This window comes from Aphelocoma coerulescens, chromosome 5 (assembly GCF_041296385.1).
Source record: "Aphelocoma coerulescens isolate FSJ_1873_10779 chromosome 5, UR_Acoe_1.0, whole genome shotgun sequence".
Taxonomy (NCBI): domain Eukaryota; kingdom Metazoa; phylum Chordata; class Aves; order Passeriformes; family Corvidae; genus Aphelocoma; species Aphelocoma coerulescens.
In genome coordinates, this window is record NC_091019.1 from 33,606,847 (window position 1) to 33,623,891 (window position 17,045).

General features: G+C 51.0%; 1 protein-coding gene across 1 annotated transcript; it reads left to right on the forward strand.

The window, feature by feature from the left end:
• Positions 1 to 9,128: 9,128 nt before the first annotated feature.
• Positions 9,129 to 12,804, forward strand: ZFP36L1 (ZFP36 ring finger protein like 1). The gene is made up of 2 exons (XM_069017628.1): positions 9,129 to 9,455; positions 10,283 to 12,804. Exons 1-2 carry the CDS (start codon positions 9,399 to 9,401, stop codon positions 11,231 to 11,233), a joined length of 1,008 nt encoding a protein of 335 aa, XP_068873729.1. The 5' UTR covers positions 9,129 to 9,398; the 3' UTR covers positions 11,234 to 12,804.
• Positions 12,805 to 17,045: the final 4,241 nt, after the last annotated feature.

Sequence of the window (17,045 nt, forward strand, 5' to 3'; positions counted from 1 at the left end):
CATTTGTGTGTGCTGAACTTTCTCCGTCATGGTAGTTTGGTTTCCAAGTTTAGTTAGAATCTTCTGGAGTTCCTCCCAGTCCTGCCAAGACTTGCTTGCATTTATAATGCATGGTTCTCTGTTGCCAGCAAATGCTGTTGCCTTGTTATCCTTCTTCCCCCTTCACTGATTTCTGGAGTAGTATTCAGAGGGCCACTTTCATCTCTGCTCCCATCACCCCCTTCCACCCAGTAAACTTTTCTTCCCCAACTGGAACACTGTCCTTTTACTTTTAGTGTATTTTCCCCCCATTCTGACTCAGTTCTGAGTCAATTTTCAATCCATGACGGGACTTCTCACACGATGGCTGCCAAATTTGTTTCATTTTTGGAAAGGCCTTTATCAAAAAACCTTTTGAAAGCGTAAATTACTAACTATGGTCCCTACTTGTTCCTGATGAACTTCAGAAGCTCACAGAAGTCAGCTGACTAGTGGGACTACTGGTCTATCAGTGCTCCTTCTGCTGGGTGCTGGTCCACCAGTGCAACTGGCACAGTCCCCATTTTTCTGGAAGCGTCATATTACGCCCTGTCTGGCCTCTCTTTGAAAGGCAGCTGCTCCCTGGGGAAGGGCAGGAGGGAGGAGACTGGGGTTCTGCCCCCTGTACTGTGGGGAGCAGCAGCAGGGCCAGTGATGACATGAGGGGTACTCACTCCAAGGCTGTGTCACAGTGCCTTGTGTTTTCCTGGGTAAACCCCTTGAGCCCCGGTGTCACACAGAGAAATGCCCCATCACTGGTACTGGCAGCTGTGCTGGGTGTTGAGGACTCTACTCTGGGCACCATCATCCATCCCTGTGTGCTGTGCAGGGTCCATACAGGGCAGAGGCCAGCAGGAAACACCTCAGACTGCTGTAGGACTGCCCCGATCTCCCTGGGGAAAGCAGAGTAATGCAGCTGAAATGCCAGTCCATCATGCCTGAGGGAATGGCATGTGGCAAAGCCATTCAAAAGCCACCAGAGCAGCAGCCCTGGTCCTCCCTCACCTTCTGAGCCCAGCTCTTGTCCTTTAACGCTGAGTGCTGGTAGCACTCGCTCACCGTGCTGGGTGGCAGCATGGCCCCACCACTGCCCAACCCCACCCTCATCCCAGGATGAGAACAGCACAGTTTAACTCTCCTGTGGCCAAATGTGCCAGTTAAGCTGGCGTGTCCTCATCCAGGGAGCTGGTGGGCACTACCAGGCCACCCCATCCTCTGCCTTTTGCTGCTTTCCCCTGCAATAACATTGAGATAATGTGTGTCAAGAGACATGTTCAGAAATAGGCCATGGACCAGGAGGTTCAGAAGTAGAGGGGCCAGGATGCCCCCAGGATCAAGGGGTGGGTGCAATTGCCCGAGGTAAGAGCCACGTCCAGCATATTTGGATCTGGGTCTTGCTCTAGCAGTAGTTTAGTTTCCCAGTTTACTTGTGAAGTGCTTCAAAGGGCGCTGAAAGAGTCTGAAAAGGGCAGCAGGAGCATGAGCAACTGCTGAAGCCTGAGGGAAGGCTCCCGTGCTGCTGAGGCAGGCTGCAGTGGGAATTTTATCACTGACTCCTGGATGAGCAGAACTAGGCGAGCACATAAAGCTTTCCCAATCTGAGTTCAAATGTATGAATTTACCATATCTAACACCTCCCTGAAATCCAAACAGACTCAATTACATTCTCTTTCTGTAATGAATCAGTAATTATATTGAAGAACACTATTATTTGTTTGGCATGACCTATATAAACCCGACTTGGGGAGTGCATAGTTGGTGTAGTGCCAGAGCCCTGCGTATTACTGCCTTATAAACACAACCATTGTTTGAATTTCAGATCAAAACAAACCGAGCCATGTCGCTTGTCAGTTATTAGATATCTTTTTCCCAAATGCTCACCCAGGCCGTATTACAATAACAATAATTATTATTACATACTTCCTTATTGTATGTTTGTGCCGAGGTAGCACATTTGCCTTTTTCCCACACATTAGTTGCTTCTCCTGACTCTTATGATTCACTCCTGCCTATTTCCCAATGTCCATGAGCTCTTTCTGCATTCCCAGCTGCATTTTGTCAAGACCTGCAGATTGGCACAGGGACTCATGGTGCTGTATTGCACCAATCTGCAAAGAGTTGCAAACCAGCACAGGGGCTTTGCTCCTCGAGGGAATATACAAACCGAAGAAAGATGTGGACCCTGCCCCCAGGTGCTTTATAAATATTTAACTTGGTCTGATACTGTGATAAGGGCTGATAATGTGATTTGGACAGACTAAAACCCAGCCCTGCTTGGGCAGGGCTGGAAATGGACCTTCTGTGGGAAACAGGGTTGGGAGGGGGGCAAGCAAGAGCAGCAAAGTGATGATGCTTTCCACAGCCACAGCCACTGCCACAGCTGGGAGTAGGTCTCACCTTGCCCAGCGTGGGACACACAAAATGTAGTTGTCAAATCCTCAGCAAGTTGCTGATCTGCCCTTAGAATCACAGAAGAGAAGCAGGTGCTTGGCTTTTGGGTGAGTCAGCCCTTCTCAAGATAAACTTCAAGATATGTGAAATGTCTCATACACTGGAGGTGCCTATTTGTCTCCATTGACTATGCAGGAAGCCTGTCCAACGAATTAGGTTTAGACACCTAACTTTTAGGTACTTAAAAGCAGATGAGAGGAATCCCATCACTGACATTCTTCATTACCAGCCTGACAAAGGAGGCAGTGCGAGAGGCTCCCTGGAGATACCCTACCAGATTTGGACCTAACTAAACTCCTCTATCCTCTCTGCATGGGAATCTGCAAAGCCTCACCTTTATGTCCTCCCCTTGGAGTTCCTACGGGCATAGGGCTCTCCAGCCATACCCAGCTGGCAGAGATGAAAGCATGTTCCCTGCTGAGGTCTGAATGAGGCAACGGTCTTGTGGGAAAAGATATAATAATGGAGCTGAAGTCTGTACTATAATGTATTCAGAGCAGGCAGGAGGAACCAAAAAAAAAAAAAAAGGAGACTTGACCTTGGCTTCCTGCCTGGTGCTAAAAGTGTGTTTTGATGGAACGGGATAGGCGGGAAAGCAAGCTGCCTCCCTAATGCAAATATCTCATGGAGCTGTAAGACGTGTGGAGTGCAACCCAAGTGTTTGGAAATAAGGTTATGACAAGTTCCACCGTGAAAGGACAAAATGGTATTTTTCAGAGGGTTACAGCTGAGCCTCTTGGAAGTAAGTGGCCACCAGCACAGCAAGCAGCAGCTTCTGACATCAGTACTGCGTGTCACATAAATGTCATGATCCGAGGGGCTCCTGAGTAGTCTTAGACTTTCTCAAAAAAGGAAATAAAAAGATGAAAGCATTTAGTCCTAGCACTTTTTTTTTTGAGGAAAAAATCATGGAAACATTCCACTGGTTAATGTCTGCTGAATAATTAGCCACCAGGACTGCTGAGGCTGGAAACAGGCAGAGGCCAAGAGAAACCACTGTGCTGTGTTATCATCTTGCTGTGTATCAGCTCGGGACGGATGCAGGATTTGAAAAAAGTGAATTTGTCTTGGTTTCTGAGATCTGTGCCTTTCCACGTCCTTGACCACTTGTTACATGCACTAACCATCTTATTGATACAAGGGCAATTGCTGTTTTGATGTGCAGCAGGTGCCACTTGCTTCTTTTTTTCTGGAAACTGCCAACAGCCTCTTTAAAGCTTCTGGCACTTCCCTTAATCTGAACAACAATTTATTGAGGTGAGATATATTTGACTTCCCTCTGCCCTGGCAGGCACAGAGCCCTGTGCAGATTAGGTCAAGTTAAGGGCACCTATTTGAAGCGGTGCCCTTGCTATATACCATAATCAGCTCCTGAGGTTGGGCCCAGGAGGGATGAGGGGGACCCCAGGACCACCATGTGCCTGGCTGAGACCTGGAGGAAAGAGATGTCAGCACCTGGCTGCACAGGCTGTCCCACACATGTGGACTCTCCACAGGGAGGGGACAGGTGCTGCTCTGGGGACCTGCATCAGGATAGAGCACCAATCTCCCCAACAGCAGCTTTGTGGCTCTGCTCCACCACTGATGAGAAACACATCTTGCTCCATACCTCACCTTGCTGTAGCCAGGCTGAGCACTTCCTCAGCTCCCATTACCACCCTGGCGGATGGAAATCCCTGCCTAGCTTCACACGCAGCATGTTCAGGGAGGAGACCAGATGAGTCTTGCGCCTTGCCCTAGAGGGTTTGTAACTTCACTGAGAAAGGCAAACCCCTAAGAAGAGGGAGATGTCTCTGCAGGAGGTGGTGTGTGCCAGCAGCAAGTGGGCAGCAGGGAGCTCTGTGGTGCTGCATGAGGGGGCTGCTGGGCTCTCCTGCTTGTCCCGGAGCATCCGGACAGGATGTGCAGACCCCAGCTGGGGTAATGTAACAGTCCCACACTCAGGTCAGAGGCAGAGAGGCAGATGTTCCTTGTCAGGCACCTTCACTTTCCACAACCATGCAGCAGCTGATCCTGGTGATGCTCTTTTCCTCCAGCCCCTCAAACCTATTGGCACACTGGTTTGTGTTTCAGCCCTGCTCCCACCCTCAGCACAGGCTGCATGTGTCTGGATGCAGTTGGACAGACCCCAGGACATGGCTAGGCCAGCCTCCTGAGCAGTCATGACAAACAGCTAAGCACTTGCATGGGCTTGCTGTCCTGCTGTGTGGAAATACATTAATTGCATTAGTATTTCCACTGGAAATTATAACTTAGATCCATTAACTTCAGCCAATTTCCTTACCCTGCGTCTGCTAAAAGGACATCTCTGCTTTTTCCACTGCAGTGTCTTGTCAGTGCCACCGGTGCTAAATTTGTGGCAGGCTAGTCACATCCATGTGACACTTCAGTAGAGGCCACACATTACCTCCACCTCCTGTCTTCCCCTCACTTCCCCCAGAGGTAGACTAGCATCTCAGCTACTGAAAAACAGAAAGCCCTTTTTAAGATCAACTAAATCAGATCCCAAACTCCATTACTAATTCGTAAAGATGTGCCGTAATTTAGATCACCTTGGATGGTCTTTAGGTCATTCACAGGTGTAAAGTCAGGAGGATTAAGGGCTTATAATATTTGTCTGGTACTGTTGCTACCAATTCCAGCAAAAATAATGGAGCTAGCTCCTTGGGTTTCCTGCCACCACAAAGTACACACATGCACACACTCTCTATTTTATGAATGTTTACATACCCGAGCTGCCAGGAATCTCACTCCCGTTGCTTCCCACCACCTTAACACACTTTCCTGTATCTCTGAATTTGTTTTCTCACCGAGCAGCTGGTAATATCCCTTTTGCTTGGGAGCAGGCGGAGACCTGACTTCCTTGGGTGCCAGAAAAGCCTGGCAGAGGGCGCACCTACAAGCTGTGGTTTCCATCTTAAGCCATTTACACCTCCCAGTGGCTACCCAGAGATGTTCCATGGAAGAAGCGCAAGGTCAAAATAAAAGGAAGTATTAAAAAGTTATAGACAGGTGGGGAAAGGCCACGCTGACATCCGCCTACTCCCCCTGAAAGGCCACAGCGTCTGAGGAGGCGCCTGGAACAGAGGAAACATCTACACCCACTTGCAGAGACCAGCAGAAAGGCACTTCCACACCTACACCTCCAGGGTCCCAGCCAACAAAAATAGCATCAGACCCAAAAGATATGTATAGAATAGTGACTGCAGAAAGCCTTGGCTCATTTTACACCCCCAGCAAAAATAGTCAGGAGGTTTGTCCTTCCTCTGTTCCCAGCCGCTGTACATCGGAGCACCACTGCAGAAAAGGCACATCTGTTTACCTGAGGATTCCCATGGGAGCAGGGGAGTGAAATGCCCAACTCATCTGAAATTCACAGGGGAAAACATTGCTTGTGATGAAAGCACTTCCCTTTCCTACCCTGAAACTTTGGGAACTGAGTGGTAGGAGGGGGAATAAACCAAAACACCCGACCCTCAACTTGTTTTCAACAAGTCAGGCTTTTTTGTACTCAAGTTCTTGCTCCGTAACTCAGACGCAAGCAGATTTGTAGGCTTCCTACTGCCAAATGGCTCCAGGTGAAGGGAAGTGCAGGTGTCTGAAGATAGCAACCTTGTTCTTTTGCTATGGGAGCTGTACCATCATCAAATATATTTGTGGCAAAGCTGGCACTTGGATTCAGTTTACACTCAGTGCTCAAAGTAACCTCTTATTACCCTGACGGGGAGTTAACCTGGGCAAAGAGTGCAGCCACCCCATGAGACAGTTCTCCAGCCTTTAGCAATGACCAGCATGTGAACCCATGCTCAGCGGCTTGGGGACAAGGTAGTGTTGATTTGAACATCCCAGTGCCAAACTGGATCAGACCAAAGGTCTGTTGTGGCTTTCCTCTTACCTCCAAGAGCAGTCAATGCTTATGGGGGAAAACAGGAATGAGAGAGTGATACTTTTGCTGTGCATTGTCCATCAACATGTCGCAGAGGTTTGCCTTTGCCTTTAGTAAACCTCTAGGGACTTTTCCTCCATAAATTTGTCGAATTGCTTTTTTGACCCAGTTTATACTTTTGACCTCCACAGCACCATGTGCCAACAAAGCCCACAGTTTTATATACACACACGCAGCTGGAAAAAGTAATCCTTTAAACCTCCTGCCTTTATCATTTCATTCACTGCCCCCTTCTTCTTCCCCGCCTTCTGGCCACTCTGACCTGTTTCAGCTCTCATGCAGGAAAGTGGTTCTTAATTTCTCTGCTAAATGTGTGCACAGGTCTGATGCAGAATCTTATCCCTCTGTATTTTGTGACAAGTTTAGCATCTGCTTGCATTTGACCCAGGGAAGGAGAGGGCTCCAAAAGCGGTTTCTGCGCTGAGGACAAGTTAGAGAAGGGCTTGAGAGGTTCTGGACATTTATTCCTTCTTCCCAGGCCCAGCTGTAGTATCCCAACTGGAATGTGCTGGGCCTGGATGGATTGACCCACACAAGAAGGCTAGTGAGCATGGCATTGCATTCATTCACTTTTTCAGTAATCTTCTTTAATAATTGACTTTCATTTATTCATTTACCTATCTTTATTCATTTGCATCTATCAAAGTTCTGGCACGGCTCTGGCGGGTGGTGTAAGGCTCCAGTTTTTTCATTCTTCTGCTCGGTGTGAATTCATGCCCACACAAATTCCCACTCTGGCCTGGAGGGCTCTGACTTTTAGCCACGAGGTGGGGTGAGCAGCTAAATTCCTGAGCTGAGCATGTGCACAGGCAATGCAAGGCAGACCACCATGGAGTCGGGGTTTGCCAAGCTAAATCACTGGGAAAAAAAATTCCTTCTCGGCTTCAGCCTTTGCCGCTTGATCTGCGGAAATGTGCAGCCATAAATCCCAAGTTTCCAAAACAAATGTACACGGTGCAAGCGAATAACACAAAAGCAGCAGGGGCAGAGGGCTGTGCTGTCAGAGCGGCTGCCGGCCCTGGGCTTGCCGCAATCCCACTCCGAGGTCAGCCCCATGCCGTGGCTGGACGACAGGAGGAACCGGGCAAAAACCAAGCTGGGAGCGACTTGGTAGTGAAATAGTTATCTCGGCTAGCTTTCTCGGTAACTCTTGGAAAGTCCCCGAAATGACGTTTCTAACTAACAATTAAAATGGGTTTAATTATAGAGAGGCTCAGAACCCTGGGAACAAGCACCATCTACAGAACAAGTAAACAACTGCAGAAAATAATAGGCTGTTCGCTCCCCTGTCTACTCCCCACTTCTGGCCAAGGCAAGGGGAAAAAACAAGAAACTATAAAGAGAAGGAAATTCGAGGAACCTGATTGCTCTCCTTAAGTAAATAATAATAAAAATGATCATTAAAAAAAAAAAAAAATCTGGAATAGCCTGAGCCTGTGGGCATTTCTCTCGGTTGGTTATTTTGGTTGTTCTCGAAGACCAAAGGAGGGGGAAAAGATCAGCCGCCAGCGCAAAGTCCAGATGCCGCGACTCCAAAGCAAACAGAGGAGGAAGTGGATCATTTGTTTGAAGTTTTCGGTGCGATGGCCGCTCGGGTCAGCGCTCTGCAGCCCAAGGCAGGGGTTTCTGTTCTCCCAGCCAAGCTGGAGTGCAGGGAAGGAGGAAGAGCCTGCAGTGCCGGGGCAGGGCCCCCCTCGCCCGCCTGCGCGGGGAAGAGGGCCCAGATGCCATTGCTCAGCCTCGGATGAAACACCCACCGAACTTACAGCTGGGGCGAGCTTCGCCTCAGCTGGGGCTAAGGGGGATGAGTGCGCTGAGGCACCCTGGTATTGACAAGCCTTCAACACTTTGGCTCATTTTTATTTTTATACAGAAACTGCCACCATCTTCCCCCCTTCTCTCTGCCATACCGGTATCAGTATGAATCATTGAATCATACTTTGCTTACTTAAACCTGGAACAGATTACTTGCTTAGAGACCTTATTTTCTTTATTTTTTTCTTTTTTTCAGTTTTACAGTGTTGAGTCCTTGGGACTAGGAGAAAAAGCAGGATTTATCAAACACCCTTTTAAACGGCAGACACGTATGTTAACAACTTAAATTACTGGGGATGTGAGCTATTTCCCCTTGCAGAGCCTGCCAGGTTTCAGTAAAATTTTGAAAAAAGGAGTAAAGTTCCGAGGGAGGGGAGGGGGGCGGCAGGGGGTGATCAGCACAAAGCCCTCCAGGGCGCACAGACGCCGGGCGAGCGGCCGCGCCGAACATGGGTCCGGTCAGTTTAAATCCAAGCGGGCCGACCCCCGCTGGGTTTCCGCGGGAAAAAGTCCGGCGGAGCGCGGAGCCGCCGCCCAGCACGGCCGTTGGGCGCGCGGCCGCCGCTCCCCCCGCGCGGAACGGGACGGGACGGGACGGCCGCGCGCACAGCCGGAGGGGCGCTCGCGCGCGTCCCGCGTTAAACGCGCGCACGCACGCGGAAACACGCGCACAACGTGGGGGCACGCGCGCACAAACGGACACGCGCGCAGAGGCGCGCGGAGTCGCTCGGGGCGGCCGCACAACCGCCCCCTCCGGCGCGGCGCAGGGCGGGGCGGGCCCGGCACCGCCACCCGACCGACCGCCCACCCGCCGGCCGCTTTGCGTTCTTTCCCCCTCCCCCTCGTCCCTCCCCCCCTCCCGAAAGTTTTTCTGGGCCTGCCCGCCCGGGTGATTTAGTCGCGGTGTCAATCACCCTGCCCTCTTCCTCCTCCCCTTTCCCGCCGCCGGCTCCTCCTCCCGTGGGTAAGTCAGAAACTTTATAAGAGTTGAGCTTTTCCCGAGCCCGCTGGAAGCAGCGAGCGGGCGCGGCGGCCGGGCGGGCTGGTGGCGGCATCGGCGGCGGGGGGAGGCTGCGAGCAGGGGCGCTGGAGGCTGTGCCTTACCCACCCGTGACTCTTCGTGTCCGAGTGCCGCTGCCCCACTCGCTCTCCCCCTCGCTCGCCGAAGATGTCCACAGCTCTGGTGTCGCCCACCATCTTCGACTTGAGCGAAGTTTTATGCAAGGTAAGAACGCTGGCGGGGGTTGCGCCGCCAACTTCGGGGCTTTTCGGCTTCCTTGGGGTTCGTGTTCGGGATTCCCTCCCTTCCCCCCCCCCCCCCACCATCGCTTTCTGGTCGTGAGCAAGTTCGGCGCTGGGACCGGAGAGCGCAGGGCGGGGACCGAGCGCGGCCACTCCGTTTCGGGGCGCAGGGCTCTCTCCCGCCCGCGCTTCCCGCCTCGGCCGCTCCGGAGGAGGGAGGGTGCGGGAGCCGCCCCGCGCTCCCGGCGGGCTCAGCCGCGGCGCCGAGCGGGGCGGCCGGATCCTTCCCGTGCCCCCGGGGCCGCCGCGCTCCAACACGCCCGGGCGCGGCGCGGCGGGCGGCGGCGCTGCCGCGGGGCCGGGCGGGAGGAAGAGCGGGCGGACGGGCGGGCTCCCTCCCCGCGGGCTCGGCCGCCCCTCGCCGGCCGCGCTGCGGGAGCGGTTGGGCGGGCGCCGCGCCACGCGCTGCCCTTCCCGCGCGCCGCCGTCCCTGGGGACGCTCCCAGGAAAGCGCTCCCGCCGCGCGGAGCCTTCGGGCGCCCCCCCGCGCCGGGCGCTCGGCTCGCTCCGTGACCGCTCTGCGCCAAGGACGGGGAGGGGCGCAGCAGGGGGGCCCTCGGGTGGGGCGGCGGAGGGGGCTGCAGCAGATGTGGCTGCGGAGGGAGGGAGGGAGCGGGGGGGCCGGGCGGCCGCCGCTCCCCGGGCCGCGGCAGTGGGGTGCCGCGCCGTGCTCTCGGGGCTGCGTGGGGACGTCGGAGGGAGGTGGTGGCAGTAGCAGTGATGTGACCGGCCCTTGCTTTGTCTCCGCAGAGCAACAAGATGTTGAATTATAGCCCCTCGGGTGTCAGCGGGTGCCTGCTGGACAGGAAGGCGGTGGGCACTCCGGCGGGCGGGGGTTTCCCTAGGAGGCACTCTGTCACTCTGCCCAACTCCAAGTTTCACCAGAACCAGCTCCTCAGCAGCCTGAAAGGGGAGCCGGCTCCTATGCTGGGCCCCCGGGAAAGCCGCTTTCGGGACCGCTCCTTCTCCGAGGGTGGTGAGCGCCTGCTGCAGCAAAAGCAGCCTGGGGGACAGGTGAACTCCAGCCGCTACAAGACGGAGCTGTGCCGGCCCTTCGAGGAGAACGGTGCCTGCAAGTATGGTGACAAGTGCCAGTTCGCCCACGGCATCCACGAGCTGCGAAGCCTCACCCGTCACCCCAAGTACAAGACCGAGCTGTGCCGCACTTTCCACACCATCGGCTTCTGCCCCTATGGGCCGCGCTGCCACTTCATCCACAACGCGGAGGAGCGCCGCGCCGTGGCGGGGAGCCGGGAGCCCGCCGTCACCGACAGACCCCGCCTGCAGCACAGCTTCAGCTTTGCCGGCTTCCCCAGCACTGCTGCCAGCGGGCTGCTGGACAGCCCCACTTCCATCACACCGCCGCCCATGCTGAGCGCTGACGACCTGCTGGGCTCCCCCACCTTGCCTGACTGCGCCAGCAACCCTTTCACCTTCTCCAGCCAGGAGCTGGTCAGTCTCTTCGCCCCCAGCATGGGGGTGCAGGTGCCCAGTGGGAGCTCCCCCACCACCTTCTTGTTCAGGCCCATGTCCGAGTCCCCCAACCTGTTTGACTCGCCACCCAGTCCTCAGGACTCCCTCTCTGACCAGGAGGGCTATCTGAGCAGCTCCAGCAGCAGCCACAGCGGCTCAGATTCCCCTATCCTGGACACCTCAAGACGTCTTCCCATCTTCAGCAGACTCTCCATCTCCGACGACTAATCTGGGGTTTCCTCTTGCCCCTCCCCACCTCTATTACAATGTTAAGCTGAACTCCCCCCCCTCCCCTTGTCCCCAGTAGTCTAAGCTGGATGTTAACATGTCCACCTGCCTGCCTAATACCCACTGGCTTAAACCTTAAGTGCCAAAATTCCGACGAGAAGCAATAACGTTTACAAAATTTAGTGCCTTTTAACACTTTCACTGTGACTGTATTACCTCTCCAGCTGCAGAGGGCACCAGCAGCTCTGTGCACTTCCAGATGTACAGGAAATGTCCGAATCCGGCTCCCTCCACTGGCCATGTACTGCATCGCCCTTTCCCAGCCCCTTCCCAACTGGCCAGTTTCTGCTAGGCTGCAGGCACGTGGGCAAATGTTAACATCCAGTCCTCTTTCTCCCCTCCCCTTAAAGACTAAATCTTGCCTGGATCCGCTCAGGTCTGCGGGAAGAAAAGCTGAGAATGGACAAAGATTGTAACATGAGTGGGACTTTGACTGGGAGGAAGAAAACAAAAAAAAGCAAAAAACAGATGGACTATGAGAGACTTGATTTTGGTGCTAAAAAGTTCCCCATGCATACATGTGACATCTTAAATAAAGAAAGAGGGGTGGGGCCAACAGAAGTCATTCCACACACACAAGTTCGTGTAAACAAAGTTCCAGTAGACATAGCTTTAATGGTTTTGCTCTAGAGTACTTTAGACCTATCTTAGAGCACTCACGCCAAGCTTTTTATTATTTTTTTTCTGGGTTTTTAATTTTGTATAACTTTTCAGAAATTGGAGAGCAAATTTTGCTTGTCACTGCACAACAATATAAAAAGCTTATTTAACTTATCAAAACGTATTTATTGCCGAAACCTTTGCTTTTTAATTTTGTTCATATTTATCGGGATGATGAATCCATAGAATATATTCTTTTATGTTTAAATTATGATCTTCCATATTAATCTTAAGATTGTGAAGTGTCTTTTTTCCTTTTTTCCCCACAGTTTAATATATTATACTACAATGACATTTTTTGTAACTTTACACTTTTTTTGGTTATTTTATTTTAAAAAATGAAAAATTAATTTAAAAAAATGCAAAAACTGTGTTTGGATTATTTATTTTAGAATTCCCTTCCCCTTTTTTTGTGTTGGACTGCAAATGGAGTTGTTGTGCATCTTTGCCTTTTCTCTTCTCCTTCTCTTCCCCTCTCCCAGGTCTTGCCTACCTGGGCTTTAGAATGTACATACCTGAGCTCTGTTGCGAGACAACGTGGAAGGGAGACCTTTTTCTTCCTCTTAATTGTATAGATTATTCAAGGAGAAGAGCCTTGGGCTCGAAGTGCCTATCTGAAGACATTCCAAATACAGTTTGTCTTTGCATTTATGTATTCCAAGTTTGGAGTTTTCCTTGCCAAGGTGAATGGGACTGGCACAAAGAGAATAATGAATGTAATTTTTTTTCCCCCTGTTACTGTTCGCTACACTGCTTTTTCTTCCTCTTTGTGTGAGTTTATTTAAAAGAGAATCTCTTTTGTAATGACTGTTTGCAGTTTAAATCAATAAACCCCAAGTTTTTTCAAGAAACTAACAGTGGAGCTGGTTTTACTTGAAAAAGTTGAGGGGCTGGTTTTAGACAACCCCACAACTGTACATGCTTCCTTTCTCTTGACCCTTGAACTACCCACAGTGTGCTCAGGCATGCCTCCATCGTTCCTCACTCATTCAGTGGGCCAGCCCTGCAAGTGCTTGGGAGCAGATCAGTGGCAGCAAATACTTGATGTGACCTACCCTGGTGGCCTCTTAACCTTCTCTGTCTCTAAGGAGTGCTTGAGTCACTCAGTCTGTTTCTGACAACTTCTTTCTGGTCAGCATAGCTTAAAGCTGGGATTGGCTTTTTGTTGCTTGTGTGCCTTGTGTGTTCCTGCATAGCTTCTTCCCCTTCAAGGAGGGCTTGTGTGTGTTTTGAGTGAGGCTGAAGTGGGATGTTGAAGTGTTACAGGTATTCCAAATTTCAGTCCTGGCTTGTTAGTGGTACTGGTCTGCTTGCACAGAGGGGCTGTTTGCTGCTTTGTGGGGAAGAGGAACATGAACCCCCAGCAAGGTCTCAAGTGTATGCACATATCACCCTGCTGTCGAATTTAAGCCCTTGTACATGTTGGGAGTATCAGCAATCCCAGAAACTTCTTAGGCCATTGGTTTTATTTAGGAACGCATCCTTGCCAGCACTGCTTGTGGTGGTGTGTGTTTTCGCCTTTGAGGTCTCCTATGGAGCAAGCTTTTGCTTCCAAATTGAGGCTGAAATGTTGCTGCTGAACCACCAATCCTTCAGCTGTCTTAACATGCCTCAACGTTCAGATTTCCTAATTCACGTTGGAAAAGTTCCTGCCAAACAAAAGCTGCAGGGTACCTCAACGCTTACACCGGTGAACCTTCTCTGCTGTTGGCTTTATGCACTTGTGTGGTCTGGCACTAAAGGTGAGCTGCGTGGAGGAAAGTTGGAGGAAGATGTGTTGCTGACGGAAGCTACTTCCCTTGAACACTGTGAAAGCTGTGTGGGGAGTTTGCTTGGCAGATACTGATGTAAACTAGGACATGGTGTGGTCTGGGTGCTGATCCCTGAGAGAAGAGCCTCAGGCACAACTTCGGCACTGCTGGCCTTCAGCAGTACTGTTGACTGCAGCCTTGCTCCTGAGCATAAAGGCAATGAGCCCCGTGTGAGGGATGAGTTCTGCCTGGGAGATTTGTGCCCAGGTGTGCCTCATCTGCTGCTGGGAACCAAGCTGTCGGCTCCTGAAGAGTGACACGTATCTGATCTGGTGAGGATCCCAAGTCTATTGCAGGGCACACACATGGAGCTTGAAACTGCTTGCTTCCTTTCTGGACTTTCTGTGCAGCTCTTCAAACAAACAGTCAGTTTATACTGTTACACCAGTTAATAATTTATGAAGAAAATAGCTGTATCAGTTGCACAATGCTGTTGGTATGACAAACAACCAGGAAGCTGTGCTAAAAGTAGGTCTTTGCTCATGGTACTTGGGTACTTCCCTTGTCCTTTGAGTGCACTGATTCTGGGAAGCCAGCACAGTTCTTCTCCTGTGAGTTTATTAATGATATATGCTCTGTCACTCTGTGTTTTGCTTTTTGAAACCAACCTTGAGCTGGTTCACACAGGGGATAGAGAAGAGCAGAACAGGATGCAAGAGCCTTCAGCAATGAAAGGATTTACCTGATCTGATACCATTAGGATTCGTTGCAGCTTTGGTGTGTGGCAGCAGATACTCTGGAGAGACTTCTCCTTTGTTGTGTTTCCCATGGTTGAGTTGTGCATGCTCTTTCTCACAGGGTTAGCAAGTTCACCTGATGGTTGTTTAGGTGAACCTACCATGGCTGGTAATACCCTAGCCAAGGCTCAGAAAAGTATAAATAGCCTATGCTGACATGATAGTTCTGAGACACACATTACTCTGACTCACAGGCTCCTTCACTTTGGCTAATTGATTTAGTGCATGGGACTTTCAGGGTGGCCATAAAATAGGGCTGGCCTGTGCATTGGCGCAGCTTCTCCTGGTGTGTCTGGCGTGGCAGGGCAGAGAGAAGCTCCCACAAGAGCAAGGTGCCTGTAAGGTGCCATGGCAAAGTGTGCCTCAGTACACTTTACAGGTTGCACTTGAAGTTCTTACTGTGGGGCAGGGGGACACATGGTGGCTCTTCCTTCTCTTTGCATACATTTTGTTGTAGTCATGGATGCTTCCTGTGAGCTCCTTCTAAGAAGGGATTAGGTCCATGCCTCTGGGATACAGGTTATTTGCTGGTTTTGGCTTTGAAGTCAGGTGAGTCTAGTGCTATCCACCCTCAACATATCTTGGAAATTAGAGCCATTGTGTATGGCTGTCTGTGCCAGTTGCCTCTTGGTATGGAATAATGTGATGACTTTGATCTACAGAGCTCCAGGTGTCTCAGACCCCACCCTGGTACCTGCCTCCCTCCTTCCTGACTCCTGCAACAGCTGTATGTGTCCCAGAAACACTACTGACTACTCACTTCTTTGCTATGGGCTAGCTGTGGCTTTTGTGCCAAAACACCTTCAGTTCTTCAATTAGGGCCTGTAGAAGCAGGGGCCGTCTCATTTCCTGAACATCATAGGAGAGGGATGAAAAGTCAAATAGGGTTTTTTTGTTGTTGCTGCTGGTTTTGTTTTTAAAGGCATTTGGGAACTTAACTTGGCCAACCTTCGTTTAGTATCACTTGTACATAGATGTGGTATGCTAGATTGCAAGTGACAAAAAATACCATTTAAAAGGAACCCTGAAATTCTCCAAGTTCCTGGTCCTAACAGAGTTTGTCTCATCAGTGTAGTCATGAAATTGGGAGGCTGAGAGGGAAAGAATTTGGAGAAGAAATATGCGTGGAGGACTTACAAGCTGGCTCAAATTTTCAGTCCATATGGTTCCTATGCAGTAAGTGCAATGGTCTGTGGATGGGACTTCAGGCTGCAGCTGCAAATCACCTAGGGAAGAACGGGCTCTGCCAGGCCTTTGCACAGCAGAGAGGAGATGGCAGTGGGGTAGGAAAGGATGGGGTCACCGTTAGAATCGAGAGCTAGAGATTGAGTCCACAGAGCATGATAGCATGGGTGAGAAAGAAGCCATGCTGTCTAGAGTCTGAAGACTAATGGTGTTCAAGTGCATAAAGGCTAATAAACAGGGCCTCTCCAGTGGGGCTCAAGAGCATCAAATTGAGGGGAAGGTCTGGGTAATGTAGCCTGCTGGATACTATCTGATGACCATGCCCAAGGATGTGAATGACTATTAAGATGCAGTAATACAGGCAAAAACCACAGCATGCCCTTTACACTTGCTAATTGCTGCAATTTGTGTGGTCTGTGTTGGGGAAAGCTAGCATGCGCTTGAGTCTGGAGAAAGAGGCTTTGGGAGAAGGTGCTGTGGTCAGTGTGTGAACAAAGAGGCTCCTGACTTCAGTGCTGGGTGTATTGTGGGGGCTGGAGGCTGAAGACATGTTCAGGGGCAGCACTGACACAAAACCACTGCCTGGAAGGGAGAGAGAGGCTTGTGCTTCAGGGAGGCTCCTCATGCCTATTATCCTCATGGATAGTATCCAGCATCCTACATTACAACAGGCAAACATGAAGATGTGAGGTCTGGTACCTTGCAGTGGGGCTGATGAGGCAGTTCTGCTGCAGAGGGGTGGTGTGCTGAGTGACCAGATGCTCCGGCAACAAGCAAAAGTGTGGTGAGTGAAGTGAAAACAGGCAAAACATTTAAGAGTGAAGAATGGTGTCTTTCTTACCTGGGCCCCACAGAAGAGGGGACAGGGACAGCTCATAGCAAAAGCAGTTTGAGGTGTATGAACCAGCCATAAGCAGGAGGAAAGCAGCAAAACCAGGGTTAGGAAGGAGTTAGCTGGGAGCAAGGGGTGAAGGAGTTGTAGAGGGTCTCTAGGACTGGGAACACTGGGACATATGGTGAGACTGGCTCGGTGGGGACGCTTCAAGCGTCTGCTGGGAACTCGCAAGTACAGTTCTTGCCCTCGAGGCTGAGTTCAGTCCAAAATGTTGGAAGATGATTCTGCCTGGTGATGTAAAATGTCCTTTGTTTGGAGACTCTGGCCCATTCAGCAACGCCTTTTCCTCACAAAGCCGGTGCTTATTCCCTAGAATACTCCCAGAAAAAAAAAAAAAAAAAAAAAGTTCCTCTAAGACACCCTAAACCAATACCTGCTGTGACTAAGCCCTGTGGGCAGCTCCGCAGCTGATTTATATCCTCCTCCTCCAAACTGAAGGGGTTAGAGTGGAAACAGACGCGGCA

What these genes read in the sequence shown, in the direction of transcription:
- ZFP36L1 (XM_069017628.1), top strand. Translation starts at nt 9,399, where the DNA reads ATGTCCACAGCTCTGGTGTCGCCCACCATCTTCGACTTGAGCGAAGTT. An exon ending in TGAGCGAAGTTTTATGCAAG is followed by an intron (nt 9,456 to 10,282) that starts GTAAGAACGCTG and finishes TTGTCTCCGCAG; the next exon opens with AGCAACAAGATGTTGAATTA.